General features: G+C 42.0%; 1 protein-coding gene across 2 annotated transcripts in view; it reads right to left on the bottom strand.

The window, feature by feature from the left end:
• SNX13 (sorting nexin 13) overlaps positions 1-15,698 on the bottom strand; it is a 167,960-nt gene extending 152,262 nt beyond the window's left edge. Inside the window, exon 1 of one of the 2 annotated variants that reach the window (XM_075125821.1) lies at positions 15,474-15,698. In XM_075125821.1, coding sequence (XP_074981922.1) covers positions 15,474-15,485 — 12 coding nt within the window. In that variant the 5' untranslated portion in view covers positions 15,486-15,698. The remainder of the gene's footprint in view (positions 1-15,473) is intronic. The other variant, XM_048838325.2, reaches the window with a different exon arrangement.
• Positions 15,699-16,774: the final 1,076 nt, after the last annotated feature.

Below are 16,774 nucleotides of genomic sequence, written 5' to 3'. Positions count from 1 at the left end.
TGTTTCCTCTTGTTTTTTCCTACCCCCCTCCCCCCCCCCCCAGATGTTCTGGTTTAACTTGGATTTAAACCTGGAGAGTGGTCAGTTTAGATGAGCTATTACCAGCAGGAGAGTGAGTTTGTGTGTGTATGGGGGTGGGGGGGATGTGAGAAAACCTTGATCTATGCAGGAAATAGCCCGACTTGATTATGTAAAGAGTTGTCACTTTGGATGGGCTAGCACCAGCAGGAGAGTGAATTTGTGTGGGGGGGTGGAGGGTGAGAAAACCTGGATTTGTGCTGGAAATGGCCCACCTGTTGATCACTTTAGATAAGCTATTACCAGCAGGACAGTGGGGTGGGAGGAGGTATTGTTTCATGATTTCTGTGTGTATATAAAGTCTGCTGCAGTTTCCACGGTAAACATCTGATGAAGTGAGCTGTAGCTCACGAAAGCTCATGCTCAAATAAATTGGTTAGTCTCTAAGGTGCCACAAGTACTCCTTTTCTTTTTGCGAATACAGACTAACACGGCTGTTCCTCTGATACCTAAGGTATATGGGATCCAGTTGTCCTTAAAATTAAAGGGAAAGTGTGTGGACAGCCCATTCAGAGTATTTTTGAAAATCTCAACCACAGTGTTTGCCCAGCAATGTTTCTAGTTAGTTTCATTCAGAACTCTACAGGCATAGTAACCTGAAGGAGTGGCAGAGTCAAAGAGGAAATTTCCTGCAACTGCTGGGACACTCAAAGAGATACTTCACTCTGCCACTCTGCTCATCCTGCTGTGCTAAAGAAAACTGACTAAACAGAGTAGAAGATTTCACTCTGCAACTTGTCCTGCCATACTCCTGGGTGAGGGAAAGGAAAGAAGAAGAAAAAAACACAAGAGAAAAGAAAAACATCTGTGGGGCGGCGAGAGATGCACAAACAGAAAAGCTACATCATCAGCAGAGTGGAAGCACCCACCAGTATGGAACTAATGCAGCCCCGATTCTGTGGGTCAGCATGGTAGAGTCAATTCTTTCTGTTCCTAGATTGAGAGGTGGGACATCTTGCATCATCAATGATCCATACGCTCTGGGGAACTGAAGGAGCAGTATTTAGATTTCTAGTAACAAATTCAACCCAGAAGTCTGAGTCACTATATCATAGCCAGTGGGTCATCTGAAACAAGTCTGATAATGAACTTCTGAGCATTTTCTGCAGTCGATCCACGTCTGTGAGAGTCAACAGGAAGAATGGAAATGTAGAATATCCTAAAGGATGTGTAGCAACTTCAAATTTCCTGTTGAAGCTCATTCCTTTACAGCAAAAATAATAGGAATACTTGTGGCACCTGAGAGACTAACAAATTTATCTAAGCATAAGCTTTTGTGGGCTACAGCCCACTTCATCGGATGCATGCAGTGGAAAATACAGTAGGATGATTTTATATACACAGAGGACATGAAACAATGGGTGTTACCATGCACACTATAACGAGAGTGATCAGTTAAGGTGAGCTATTACCATCTTAATTATCACTACAAAAGGTTTTTTTTCTCTCCCACTGGTAACAGCTCACCTTAACTGATCACTCTCGTTATAGTGTGCATGGTAACACCCATTGTTTCATGTCCTCTGTGTATATAAAATCGTCCTACTGTATTTTCCACGGCATGCATCCGATGAAGTGGGCTGTAGCCCACGGAAGGTTATGCTCAAAAAAATTTGTTAGTGTCTAAGGTGCCACAACTACTTCCGTTCTTTTTGCGGTTACAGACTAACATGGCTGCTACTCTGAAACCTGGCAAAAACAATGGCCTTGCTAACGTGGAATGGCCTTAAGGTACCAGCAAAAATCTTTAATACAGTTCATTCCTTAAGACTAGAGGGATATACTGCACAGTCTGAAATGGATGGAATTTAAAAGAATACTGGCATGATTATGAACACAAATATATTATGATCAGAGCTTATCCTAAAACATACTCCAGTAAAGCCTTACTCCCATAATCATAGAAAAATGCAAAAGCCAAACCTGTCCGCAGCATTTCCTAACAGTTATTAAATAGTCACAAGCTCAGAAATGCTCTTAGAAAGCAAAAATTTTGAGTATAGCTTCCTTACCCACTGATGCAAAAATCTAGTTAACTATAAACATATGGAAGTAAAATAAGTGTTTTAAGAATCTAATGTCATAGCCAATATTGATGTAAAGAACATTTAACAGAGTTATTATCCAGTATTATCCATCACTTTCACTATTAACTCTGAATCAACCCTAGCTAGCTGTTGAACAAATGTAAAAAGCACTATACCAACAGCAGTTACGCATTAGTCCTGAAGTACTTAAGTCATCTGAAAAAACTCATGTTTACATATACACAAGATGAAGCAACTCCTGATGATCCCCAACAATTCTACATATCAGAAACGGTTCTAACGCTCTTCTCAAGCCATGTCACACATTTCCTTTGTGAAGTATGACAAAATTGATGGTGATGGTATAGTCGGACAATCCTGTAGTTTCCAATATGAGGAACTAATAGCCTAATCACTATGGCCTGATCCTATAACATGTTCTGCATGGATTGATCACTACACCTGTGCAAAACCCCATTAAGGCTCAATTTGAATGGAACAGTTGTTTGCAGCTCTTTGGGGGAAAGGACCTGTCTTTATTTCATATTAGCATAATGCCTAAGTCCCTGTATACATGTCGATAATGCAAAAAACAGTAACAACTTTGGGGCCTATATTTGGTCAGGTTATTTGAACTGTAGCATTGAGGTGACATTTCAACCACAATAAAAAACATGCAGCTGTTTAACACAAACCGTACAGGCCTTGGTGTTGCCATGCAGCAACATACTTGGGAATTTTAGTCAACGGCTACACAAAACATGAAGAAAAACAAGACAACTGATTCACAGATATCCTTCAATGCTCATATGCATGGTACAAAAAAGCTCTGAAAATTATCCTAAGCACAAAGATTTAGTTACAGAAAAAGGCAACTCAGCCCAACATGCCTACCAATCTATGCTATCTCACAATGCCTAGTTTTGGTATGTATTTGCAAGTACTGAATTTTATCCGTAATAAGCTCACAGTTATGCCATTGAAATAGTGGTCATTTTAAAACTGTCAAGTGTGTTTATATGATTAAATTTAACAACTATGTGAGAGCATCCATAGCCCTGCCAAGATAAATTTTCAAAATGTTTTCAAAGTGGGACAGCATCCCAACACTGAAGATAAGGATCAAAATATCGAAAAGATTCAGACACCAATTGCTTTACCACTACCAGAGGTCAGGTGATTCAGCCCTACTTTATGACCCCTTCTACGTCACCACATCTGACCTGACTTTTCTAGAGGCAGTGCTTCCAACCTATGACCTACAAATAAAATGTTTCCAACCAGAACCAGTGCTTTTTGGGACTCTATCACTCCTATTTTCTCTCTCTTTCCTCTTCTACTTTTTGATCTCTCTACCATACCAACCTTGCAACCTCCACCCAAGCAACAGTGTGAGATGCTAGAAGTACTTTAATTAGCCAATGCTTTAAGTGCTACCAGCAACATAGTTACTACTAGTATGTTGTGTCTAAAGCTAAAGCGAATACTAGCAGCTCTCCTCATGGTCTCTGCTAGTACAGCATGCTATGTCATCTTGTGTGGGGCGGGGAAAAGAGGAGCAAAAACTAGGATCAAAGGCATAAGGTCTCTGTTAGGAGCCAGTTCAGTGCTACAGACCACCTGGAATTACGGTCTATTTATCTATTTGCTCACATCTGACTGACCCACCATTTTAATCCACTTCTCACAAATTTTTACATTTGCTTTTTCTTCAAGCTATACATACAGGTTGCTCTACTACACCAGTCACCTCAGAATCTGAAAACATCAAAACACCATGTTTACTGTATAGCTTATAAGCTATTTTGAATGCACTTAGTTCATCTGTGTTGTCCAATAAGGCCAAGTACAAAAGTCTGCAGCAAGGTGGCTACACTACAACCAAATTATTTTAAGGCCCACTATATATTCTAGGCTATTCTTTTGGAGATTTCAATCATTGTCCTTTAATACAGTTGTAAAATATTTTTAATATATTGTGTGGCAAAGATGTAAATTACGTTGGACACGTAAAACCCTACCTTTCTTAAAATTGTCTAAGAAATGTTAGAACAAATGGGACTGTAGAATCCAGTGGCAGCTTACAGAAGATAAAATCATTAAATCCTTGCTAAGGTAGTGCCCAGGAGCCCCTATCAGGAACAGAGTTCCACTGTGCTAAGCCTGGTACAAACATTCATGGAAAGAAATCCCCTTCCCTGAAGAGCTTACAAACTAACGCCTTGGTTCTGTAATCATATCTCCACAAGTGGATCCTGAACATGCACAAAGTCCCAGTGAAGTCACTGAAATTCCAGAGGGTCATTCTGCCTATAACTTCAGGATCACAGCCCAACTGACTTATTTTCATATTCTAAAATATCTCTCTTATTGGGGTCTTGGGGTTCCCCCAAGACTTCTTCCACTCAGTTCATCAAGAACTCTGTTCGACTTCAGTCTCATCATTTAGAGTCCTTTATTTGGCATACAGCAAAGCTATGCTGAGTTGATCAGATGCAAGTGTAGGGTATGGGTATAGGACATATCATACATCCATATCACACATATTACATAGCAAACCTCTTCTTTTACATACATTTACACATTACATTGCACGTACTACACATTGCATCATGTTTTGGGATTGGCTTGGTTACTTTGTAGGGACCAATCCCTGCACAGCATGCTCTGTCCATATACTCTTTACCTCATCTTTACATTCCTAACTTATCTTATCCACTGTTATCTTGTCCATTGTAAATGATCTTAGCTTATACAGACATTCTATTTCCAACCTGCTGATTCATTTACCTCCCTAACTCAGACTCCCAAGAAAGGAGGCCTCACCCACTTCCAAATACTCATGTCAAGCCAGGCCTACATTCCACTGCTTTTGTTTTTCTTTTCTATATTAGAATGGGTTTTATTTTCAGTATATCTGTTTTTCTGTGCTCTCTTTTTTAAGTTCATTGCCCTGCAACACATTCTCAAGATCACAGTTGTTGTAATTATTTGAACCACCACTGATACTAGGCTTAAAGTACAAACTGGGGGGTACAAGCTTATCTCTTATGGTATAGCCCGCCAGGGTATAATTCCACATTATAAGCTTGCAGTGCCTTTAAAGCATCCTTCTATAATTTTAACTTTGTTTTTATATGTTGTAAAAAAGGCTAAAAATATAATCTTTTCATTTTCTAGAGGCAATTTAGGTGTGAAAGAAACCATAGGCCAATTAAAATAACATCCCCTTGGTCCATACCAGAAGTGGCCCTCTTCAGAGACTACAGAATACTTATCACCAGCATATGCAATGTTTATTTTACAAACATCCAGTATCTCAGCTGTACTGTACAATTTGGAGACTGTTCCCCCAGCGTGAATCCACTTGCCAGCATCTTTGTCTGTAAGACATTACACCTGCACATGTAAGTGTCCCCCAGGTGCAAATGGCAGTACAAGGCTGAGGCTTTCCAGACCTTGCATTATCTTGGAACAGTATTTGAGGAGAGAAAACAAACTTCTTCCACATCATATGGGTTTCACATTTAACGTCGTGGTACTGGACCCTTGTTCATTTTCCTACCTTGCACCAACTGGTATTACCATTCTTATACCAAAGTTTTAACTTTTCTGTGGTGATAAAAGGCAAGGTTTTTTGCTCCATAGAACTTGGCCACTTTTACTTTGTATAGCACGTATCTCCTACATGCTACACAATATTCCTATTAGAACATATTGACTTAATGTTACCATATGAGGAGAAATTAATAAGACTGGGACTTTTCAACTTGGAAAAGAGACGACTAACGGGGGATATGACAGAGGTCTATAAAATCATGACTGGTGTGGCGAAAGTAAATAAGGAAGTGTTATTTACTACTACTCCTCCTAACACAAGAACTAGGGGTCACCATATGAAATTAATAGGCAGCAGAATTAAAGCAAACAAAAGGAAGAATTTTTTCACACAATGCATAGTCAACCTGTGAAACTCCTTGCCAGAGGATGTTGTGAAGGCCAACACTATAAAAGGGTTCAAAAAAGAACTAGATAAGTTCATGGAGGATAGCTCCATCAATGGTTACTAGCCAGCATGGGTAGGGATGGTGTCCTTAGCCTCAGTTTGTCAGAAGCTGGGAATGGGCGACAGGGAATGGATCACTTGATAATTACCTGTTCTGTTCATTCCCTCAGGGGCACCTGGCATTGGCCACTGTCAGAAGACAGGATACTGGGCTAGTTGGACCTTGGTCTGATCCAGTACGGCTGTTATGTTATGTTCTTATGTTAATGTTATACTTTTGTAAAGCAATTACAATGTTATGTTTATTATATATATAGTTAAAGCTTTATTAATGAGTCCTTGGTTTTGCTCATTCAATGGATGCTCTACTTTTGTCGCTATCTTCTGTTGAAATGCTTATGTTCCCACAGCATTTCTATGTCAGTTTGGTTTTACAATGAGATGCTGGTTTTAAACGAACAGTTTAGTTTTGTGCCAATCCTATTAAGTTTATTTTAATGTACCCATCCCCCAACTCTACCAGTCTTATGCATTTTTAAACATTTTGGTTTAGAAAGTTTTTAAAAAACAGTTTTTAACTATATTTTACTAACTTTTAGTGGGCACAATTTTTTAGGTAAGTGCAGACTGGTAAAATTTAATAACAGTGACATATTTGTGCAATATTTCCCTTATCTTAGCTCCTAAAGACATTCTGTTTCCAGCCTGCTGATCCATTTAACTCCCTCATGTTGTCTCCCAAAAAATAAGGCTTCACCCATGTCCAGTTACTCATGTCAAGCCAGGCCTACATCTACCAGCAATTTATAACCCAACCATGATGTCAAACTTCAAAGCCACCTTTGGAAAACCTAGTCTTCAACTTTTCATAGCTGCAAATCAAGGAATAGACAAAAGAAATTAAACAAGTCTGTATGTTAAACTTGTTCCTGAATATTTCTGAATCGAGCTAGTATTATAGCAATGAGGTGGTAAACTGCAACATATTAATAAAGGTGACTATTTCAAAGCAAGTTAATAGCCAATAAGGCTGGTTGCTTGCCATAGCAAAATATGGCTGACATGGGAAATATTGCAAAAACACACATTTATGGGGAAAAGTCCCACAGTAATTATTTTCAGTTCAAAATCAATTATTTCACAATAAAAATGTAAAGCCATCAAAATACCAGGGTCAAAATCCTATACTCCATTAAACAGGAGCCAACTATAAAAGACCCTAAGACTTTTTACAACTTTTCCTCCATAAATCTGTGGTTTCGCAAGGACAGTCCTTTTTTACCATATTTGGAGAATTGATAAAACTACTGTGCTTCTTTAACTTTGGCATTTCTTGATCTGAACACTGAATTTTGTAAGCTTAACATTTACTTAATATAGATTTTACTTAATATAGGGACTTCTGAGGTTTTTTGTTTATTTTTTAAAGACATATCCATAGAATCATAGAATATCAGGGTTGGAAGGGACCTCAGGAGGTTATCTAGTCCAACCCCCTGCTCAAAGCAGGACCATTCCCCAATTTTTGCCCCAGATCCCTAAATGGCACCCTCAAGGATTGAACTCACAACGCTGGGTTTAGCAGGCCAATGCTCAAACCATTGAGCTATCCCTTCCCCGCCATAAAAATGAGATTCACTCCCTTACACACAGCAAAGTTGGCTTTAAAGAATATTCTGGAAGTTTTGACTTGTTGCAATGGGAACTCTCTCACATACTAAAGAGGTCCACAGAAGTCCCCTTCTACTTACAAGCTGCATAACTGGGAATGGTGCATTGCTCTATTGTGAAACTCGCAAGGTGCTTCAGAGCAGCAGTTCTAGCAGATCCCTTTGCACCTCCAGTACACTTTTACCTAAATAACTAAGGGCTTTGCTTTAGCTTAATTCACTTAGGGCTTGTCTACACTGGCAACATTAAAGCCCTGCCACAGCAGCACTTTAACATGGCTTGTATAGTCACAGCACAGCGCTGGGAGAGAGCTCTGCCAGCACTCTTAAAAAAAACATCTCCACGAGGGCATAGCTCCCAGCTATGGTGCACTGTCTACACTAGCGCTTTACAGCACTGAAACTTACTGCACTCAGGGGAGTGTTTTTTCACACCCCTGAGCAAGAAAGTTGCAGCACCCTAAAGTGCCAGTTGTGGACAAACCCTTAGTGAACTAAGGCCACTTTACTTCTAAATGAGATCATCCACTCAGGAGTTTAATGTACTTTAACTAACACACTTTGAAGTCACATCTTTAAGCCTGGTCTATATTAAATTTTAAGTTGACATAGCTATTGTGCTTAGGTGCATGAAAAATCCTCACCTCTGAGCACCATAGCTATGCTGACCTAGCCCCTGGTGTGCATGCAACTAGGTCAACAGAAGAATGCTTCCATTGACCTAGCTACCATCACTCAGGGATGTGGTGTTCTTACAGCAATGGACAAGCCAGTTCCGTCGCTGTAGGCTGCATCTTCGCTACAGGGATATGCCAGCATAGCTAGGGCACCCTAACAATGCCACTATAGTCCCATAGTGTAGATAGTGCCTTGGTTAATTTGGCTTAACTTCCTGTGTAGATAGGCCCTAAGGATATATCTACAACGCAATGCAATCCAAGAGTTAGTAAAATAGCAGCTACGCTCATTTGTAACCCCAAGTTAAGAATTGTTAAACCCTTGGTCCCTACCTGGGATTCTAGCACCTACACTGCATGGCCCAAGTCCAGTCACCCATATCCCAGATTTCCGAGGGCCCTCCCAAATGTGGCAACTAGCTCTTTGTTCATGGCACCGTGTGGGAAAACTCGACTGTCTACAAACTTGACTCTTCAGAGGACAAAGAGATTCAGACCTTAGGATTGTGGGATGCTTTTGGCACACTCCCAGAGCATGAGTCCAGTGTGGCTGTGTCTACAGTGAAAAGCAATAGGGCTTGAACCATGGGTCCTGCTTGAGTCAGGCTTAGACAAGCCCCCTCTGGGGCTCTGGGTCTTAGCCCTGGGTTAGTGTTTTGTTTGGATGGGAAGTGGGTTAGGCTTGAGCCTGAGTTCAAACCCTGGTCTTACACTGCAGCATAGACATATACATATGCACCATAGACTGCCATAACCGCTTACTTCACAAGCTTAGTAAGAAACCATGCGCAAAATGCGAAGCACGCAAGGAAGCATGCAATTTTCTTAGAGTCATAATTCAGTCAAATCAAACCTAACCTTCACCAGAAAACTCAAAAACACTTCTCAAAAAGCACTATTTCCAGCCATGTTTCAATTTTCTATGCCCAGGTGTTTCAGCTGAAGAGCTGTTCAAAAATTATTTAGCAAGAATTTGTAACGTCCAACTCCACATATGCCCACACTCTTTTCACAACTCAATAAACAGCTCATCTGTTTTTGCACAAACTTTAAAAAAAGAATCCCTTTTTAGCAGAACCCAAGCCTGGAAAATTTCATCCTAAAATAATGAAGAGTTTCAGAAAGTTGTAAGAAACTATAAAGGAGACTGGAATGGAAACCATTGCAGTCCTCTAACTGTCAAAACTTATGTACATTCTTCGCTTTATTCAGTATAAGTAGTCCCAATTAAGACAAAGGGGCTACTCACAGTACAGAAATTTAAACATATGCAAGTCTTTGTAGGATTTGGAGCCACTCTAGTCACTGTTGCTCTCACTACAGCACTTACAAATTATATAGTGCTTTGCAAACATTAAATACATTTTAAGATATCTGCAGCACAGATTTAAGAGAAAGAAAAAATGAGCTACTACATTTAAATCTACAGCATTTAGATTCCAAGGCTAGAAAGGACCACTGTGATAATCTTGTTTGCCCTCCTGTATAACAGTCCATAGAACTTTCCCACAATAATTCCTACAGCATATCTTTTAGAAAAGCATCCAATCTTGATTTAAAATTGCCAGTGATGAAGAATCCACCACAACCCATGGTAAATTGTTCCAATGGTTAATTACTCTCACTGTTAAAAATTTATGCCTTATTTTCGGTCTGAATGTGCCTAGCTTCAATTTCCAGCCATTGGATTGTGTTATAACTTTCTTTGCTAGATTGAAGAGCCAATTATTAAATATTTTACACTGTAATCAAGTCACCCCTTAACTTTCTCTTTTATCAGATAAACAGTTTGAGCTCCAAGACTCTTACTATAAGGCATGTTTTCTAATCCTTCAATTGTTGTCTTGACTCCTCTCTGAACCCTTTCCAATTTATCAATATCCTTCTTGAATTGGGGACACCAGAACTGGTCACGGTATTCCAGTAGCAGTTGAACCAATGGCAAATATAACCTCTCTACTCCCACTCAATATTTCCCTGTTTATGCATCCAAGGATCTCATTAGTCCTTTTGGCCACAGTGTCACACTGGGAGCTCATGTTCAACTTATTATCCACCATGACCACAAATCTTTTTCAGAGTCTGCTGGCACAGTTGAGAGCAACTGCACCTGTATTTCCCCTCAGTGGACCAGCCAGGGCACCCACTCTCAGGTTTCCAGCTCCACAGCTGTTGCCTCTCTTGAGTGGAGACACGCATCCCTCTCCCTTGTCACCAGGGTGTTTCCAGGCTGCCCAGTCCCCTCCTTCATCATGTATTTCCCTGCACATGTTTCCCAGGGATGCCTGCTTGCTTTCTCTTCAGAGATGGTTAGCAGTTGTACTCTCTACAGTGATAAGGTACCACACAGCACTTCCTAGGAAAGCCCATTTTATTAAGTTAAAAAGCTTTACCGAGAAAACATATTAAAACATTAAAAGAATGCATGCTAATAAGCTTACCAGAATTAACCCCAACCCTAACATACTCTACAGGAGATAGGATGACCATATTTCCCAAAGGGAAAATGGGACATCACAGAGTGCTGGTCCAAAGGCACCCCCCACCCCACATGGGGCTGGCCCAAGCTCCGCTTCCCACCCCCGCAACCCATAGGGCTGGGGCTGGCGTCGCTGCTTACCTGAGCCCTGCCTCTCCCCCTGCACAGGGCTGGCATGGCTGCTCATCCCCCTCCCACACATTCCTCCACACCGCATTCCACCTTTGGTTTTGTTTGTTTGTTTTTTTTAAAGTGGTCATTTGTCCCATTTGCTCTTGCCAACTGATCAAGTCAGCAAGAGCAAACAGGACAAATACCCATTTCTGCCAAAAAAGTGGGGACGGCCAGGGACCAGGCTTAAAAAAGGGACTGTCCCAGGCAAAACGGGATATATGGTCACCCTCGCAGGAGCAGTCCTTCAACTCCACTATCTAATGGGATTCCTTCCAGTTACCACTTCATCACAGATTCATCTGAAAACAAGCACTCAATCTCCTGAACCTCAGTAGTCCCAGTCTTCCAATCCTACCCTAAGCACTGTGGTCTTGTGTGGATAAGGGGTCCTGTCTGATCAGGAAGAAGGCCATAAACCAGTTTAAATCCAAGCTATTTATCCAAAAACGTTTTTGGTGTCTGTTGGTGCCTGGAGAATCCAGTTTGAACTAGTATATGCATACCTTTCAGGAAGTGGGGGCAGATGTAAAGGTCTCTTCTCTGAAGATATTACTACATCTCTTAATCTCCCCAGCTTTTCTTTTTATCCTTCCATGGAAATACAGACAATTGCACAATAACACAGACAATTGCATTTTTAATAATTCAACAAAGTTCATTCAGGATACTGCAGGAAGTTGTCAGTCTGCCACAACTGTTTCTCAGGATAGAGTTCCCCCATCCTGTAAGTATGGCCTACATTCTTTGTTCCTGGATGTATATACTTAGATGTAATAGTATTAAAATACATATGGTTTGGTTGCACCCAGTTTACCAAGTAATCAAAATTGCTCTGTATCAGTGATCTGTCTTCTTCATTGCTTACCACTCCCCCAATTTTTGGGTCATCTGCAAACTTTATCAGTAATGATTTTGTTTTCTTCCACGTTACTAATAAAAATGTAAAATAGCAGAGGGCCAATAACCAGTCCCTGTGGGACTCCACTAAAAACACCCATTCTATGATGATTTCCTATTTACATTTAAATTTTGAGGCCAACCAGTTATCCAGTTTTTAATCCATTTAATGTGTGCCATGTTAATTTTATATCTTTCTAGGGTTTTTTTTTAATCAAAATGAGCTGTAGTATCAAGTCGAATACCTTACAGAAGCATGACTATATTTGTCATTACTAGGCCAAACTATACAGAATATTTGTTTTCCCAAAAGAAAAGGCATATGGGTACATGACTGTCTAAATAGCATCCACATGAAACACATTTTATAAAGTGGAATCTAGTGTCTGCTTAAGAAGAGATATACTATACTTGGGCCACATAAAAAATTATATTTTTAGAGTATCATCTATAAAAAGCATCATGAATGTAGCAACATAATCCCGGAAAAGTTAAGGAAATGAAAGAGCAACACTAACAATTTAAAGTGGGTCTGTTCGGGGGAAATATGAGGGAGAAGAGGGTGCTCACTGACAAGCTGGTAATACTTAATAAGAATAATAGAAAACTATTTAAGAACACGAGTATCTGAATGCAAATTGAGCCTTCAAAGTGTTTTTATTATTTTGATTAAATGTAAGTAACTATGGATTATTGAAATTGAAGGAGGAATGATGCTTCTTTAAAAAACCCAAAAACCAACAATCCAAGATCAAGAAGAATCATCTACATCAGTGGTTCTCCAAGCTGGTCCACTGCTTGTTCAGGGAAAGCCCCTGGCGGGCCGGACCGATTTGTTTACCTGCCGCGTCCACAGGTTCGGCCGATCACGGCTCCCAGTGGTTGCGGTTCGCTGCTCCAGGCCAATGGGGGCTGTGCACAGGCCAAGGCACGTGCTGGCCGCCCTTCCTACAGCCCCCATTGGCCTGGAGCAGCAAACCGCAACCAGTGGGAGCTGCGATCGGCCGAACCTGCGGACGTGGCAGGTAAACAAATCGGTCCGGCCCACCAGGGGCTTTCCCTGAACAAGGGGCAGACCGGCTTTGAGAACCACTGATCTACATGGCACTTACAAATATCTCCTTCTGACCCCAACATCAAGTCATATGTTTGGTTCAAAGGTTATGTTTTGCTTACTTAGCAAAATAATTTATACTATTTAATTTTACACACTAACTTCACGAAAGGTGGGCTACTCTTAAAGTTCCTGAAAATTTTAGGGAGTTTCTTTTGGCAAATAAAAAGGCACAACACATTTCTGTCACTTACTGATTTCCTCTCCAGTTAGAAGTCTTCAGCAATGGCCTCTTTATGAAACTGATTATGAGCAGCATAAAGCGGACAGTGGGGAAACCTGGAGCTGTATGAATCTCTTTAGTATTAATTTTAGGATATAGTATTTGTGGATAACTCTGTTTTGCTGGTAGGATTTTAATCAGTAAATCAAATTTAAACCCAAAGTTTGAAAAACTGGTAATCTTTATTCGTTTGGGGTAGCATTCTTCACTTCACAACTCAAATTGGAAAATATTATAAGCAACTATTAGTATGAATTCTGATGATGTACCTTGAAATATCACCAAGAGATATCATAAAAATAAGCAGAAATTTCAACCTCAAAGCAGCTCACTGCCTCAGTAAACCCTTTTAGATATAAAGCCCCTTGGATATAAGAACATGCTAAATATGAACTTTGTACTAATCATTCACCCAAGATTGTATTTACTTTAATTTAGCATAGATTTTAAAAATCTACAGTAATATGGTTTTACTGCTGAAATACTGCACATAAAGCATTACATATACAAATCACTTATTGACCATTACTCAAAGTAGTCCATTTACTCCAAACAAAATACCACCACATAGCTCACGTTCAAACTAGGATTTTTATTTTATACGTATTATTTAGTCTGCAAGTTCTTTTCCTGTTACATTAACATGAACACTTCCCACAAATACTGCACTGCACCTTCCCCACTCAGGAACTTACATCTCAATGAGATAAAAGGATATGCAAATCAGAACTTAAAATATCTGTTTGTCTTCATGGCCAATAAAAATCAGATGCTTCAGCTGTCAAAAGGCAGTGTCACTTCCCTTTAATGCCATTTTCCTACACATAAGAACACGTGACAAAATTTAACTATATATTGTTTAGAGGAATTAGCCCACCTTGCAGGTAGGTGGACTTAAATGACAGACCAAAATATGAACAGGGACAATGGAGAGGAATCATGCCTTATAAATGTTTGTACATTAAGCACACTGCTAGCATTCAGATAATCAATAATCCTTTAAAGAAAGGAAACTTACAAATGTTATGAAACCCCTGTCACTTAAAGCATTTGATAAACTATGCCAGACATCACACTGCACTCCCAGCCTCTTGGTGCAGCAATCATATCTTTTCTATGTTTTACACAACACCAAGCACACTTATGACACTCAGGGCTTGTCTGCACTTAAAACTCTAGAACAGCATGGCTCCACGGTAGCTTCAGCATAGGCACTACCTACATATAGGTAATCCACCTTCCTGCAAGGTGGTAGTTAGCTGATAGAAGAATTCTTCCGTTGACCTAGCGCTGTCTACATGGGGATTTAGAGTGGTTTAACGATGCTGCTTAGGGATATGGATTTTTCATATCCCTGAGTGATGTAGTTATGCTGACCTAATTTTCTAGTGTAGACTGGGCATCAGATACTTTAGATTTACATTATATTTTATGTGCTATTACTTTAAACATTACCTTAAGCATCAAAACACACCTGTAAGGAAGGCAAAACTCCCCAAATTGTCATAGGGAAACAGAGGCAAACACGTCTCAGGAAGTGTCTACAGCCATGCACCAAGGCAACAGCAGAGCAAGACTGGAACCCAGGGATTCCTGCTTCTCAGCCCTTTACCTCAATCAGCCTCAATGTCCAATTAATAAATACAAAAGTAAGTAAGGCAAAGCCTGTGCACCAGTGATCTCACATAGGGTGCTTAACAGAGATGGGGTCATATTGAAGTTGAAGCCCAATCGTGTGGGGCTGGGGGAGGCACTCTGACCTCTGGACAGGCTAGGCTGAGGGACCTCGGCCTCTTGAATGACTAAACCCAAAGCAGGGGCCACTGCACTTCATAACAACGTAACACCCCAGGCCAGAGCGGGGCCGGCCCAGCGGCTCCTCCAAGAGCCCCCCGCAGCCGTTAGGGAGGCAGGGACGAATCGCCGTTCCTGGTTACCGAGGTGATTAACGATGTGGACGGGCTGAGGGGCCCAGCTCCCGTGTCGGGCAGCTCAAGGGACGAGAGCCGCTGGCTGCTGTGTGGGATGGGCTCAGCCCAGCCCGGAGGTGGGAAGGGGGCCAAGGCCCTGGGAAGACCCACACAGCGGGAGATTGGGGCTGCTCCTCCCGGCCTCGGTGGGCTCTTACCTCTGCTAACATTATTGCCCCGCTGCGGACTCCCCCGGCCCTAGCCCCGCTGCATGGTGCCCGCAGCAGCCCGGGAAAGACTCCGCCGCTCCGCTGCGCGGCGGGCGGCTGCCGGCTCCCTGCCGACCTCCTCAGCGGCCGTTTGCTGCCCTCAGCTTCGCCGCCGCCGCCGCAGCTCGATCCGGAGCGGCGGCCATCTTGGGAGGGCGACGTGAGCCGCCGCCGCCGGCGCGCCCGCCCATTGGGGCCGCAGCATGCGGAGAGACGGGGAGGGAGCCGCCCCCACCTGGCCTGTCTCCGTCCCGGGCCCGGGCCTGGCCCTGCGCTCCCCACCTAGGCATGGGCGCGACGTGACCAGAGCAGCAGCCACCATAGGGGTCGCCCCCGTGCGGGGCAGCCTGGGCTCGTCAGTCAGGGTAATGGCCAGTAGCCCTGAGGCTGCAGCAGTAGCCGGGGAATTTAGGACCCAGCGTGGAGCCAGGGCCTGGGCTGGGAAATGCACCTCAGTGAGCCGCGCCGCGTTCTCCCAGCCCAGGGGTTGAATGCAAACAACTTCGGGGATGAGGATGGTATTGGTGGGGGGGGTCTTGAAATGTCCCACGTGTCAGCAGCGGGGCGGGGGTGGTTTGACTGGGAGCTTGCTCTCGCTCCAGAAAGTTAGTCTTTGTTTTACTTAGCTGGTTCCTTTTGAGTTTTGGGTTTGGTCCTGTTCCTGCTGAGTTTCGCTTGCTCGCTTAGCTGGCTGCTGCCTGCAGGTGCAGCTGGACCTGAGAAACGCCTAGGACAACAGATCTCCTATGGGCTTAACTGCTCTCTGGCATCAGATTTTAAGGCAGCAAGTATTTTCTTAGACGATTAGCACACGTCGGGGGGGAGGGAGTAAATTGTGTAAAACTTCCGCAGATTTTGCTGCACTTTTAGGAAAGCAAAAATATAAACGCATAAAAGTATTTATATCCTGCTCTTGCAGAAACACACACATGTTTAACTTGGCCCACGTTAACAGTCCCACGGAAGTCTGTAGGAATGATAATCCCCAGTTAAGTGCACCAGTCTTTGCAGGATCAGGACCTTAAATTTCAAACAAGGACAGCATATCCCTGTTTTCAGGAGAATCTGTCTTGACAGTTCAGTATTCGTCCAGTTTTATATGTACTAAAATTATTAAAGCCTTCAGTTTGTACTGAAAGCAAAACTCCATGATCCCTGGCAGATATTCAAGGTATGTGAAATTAGGCATGGGTAAGTAAAGTGTAGGGGGGAGTGGATAAAGGGTTATTGCATCACAGGTCTCGTGATGT

Source organism: Caretta caretta, chromosome 2 (assembly GCF_965140235.1).
Source record: "Caretta caretta isolate rCarCar2 chromosome 2, rCarCar1.hap1, whole genome shotgun sequence".
Lineage (NCBI taxonomy): Eukaryota > Metazoa > Chordata > Testudines > Cheloniidae > Caretta > Caretta caretta.
The sequence above is the reverse complement of the archived record's forward strand: the minus strand, read 5'-3'. Positions and strand labels throughout refer to the sequence as shown.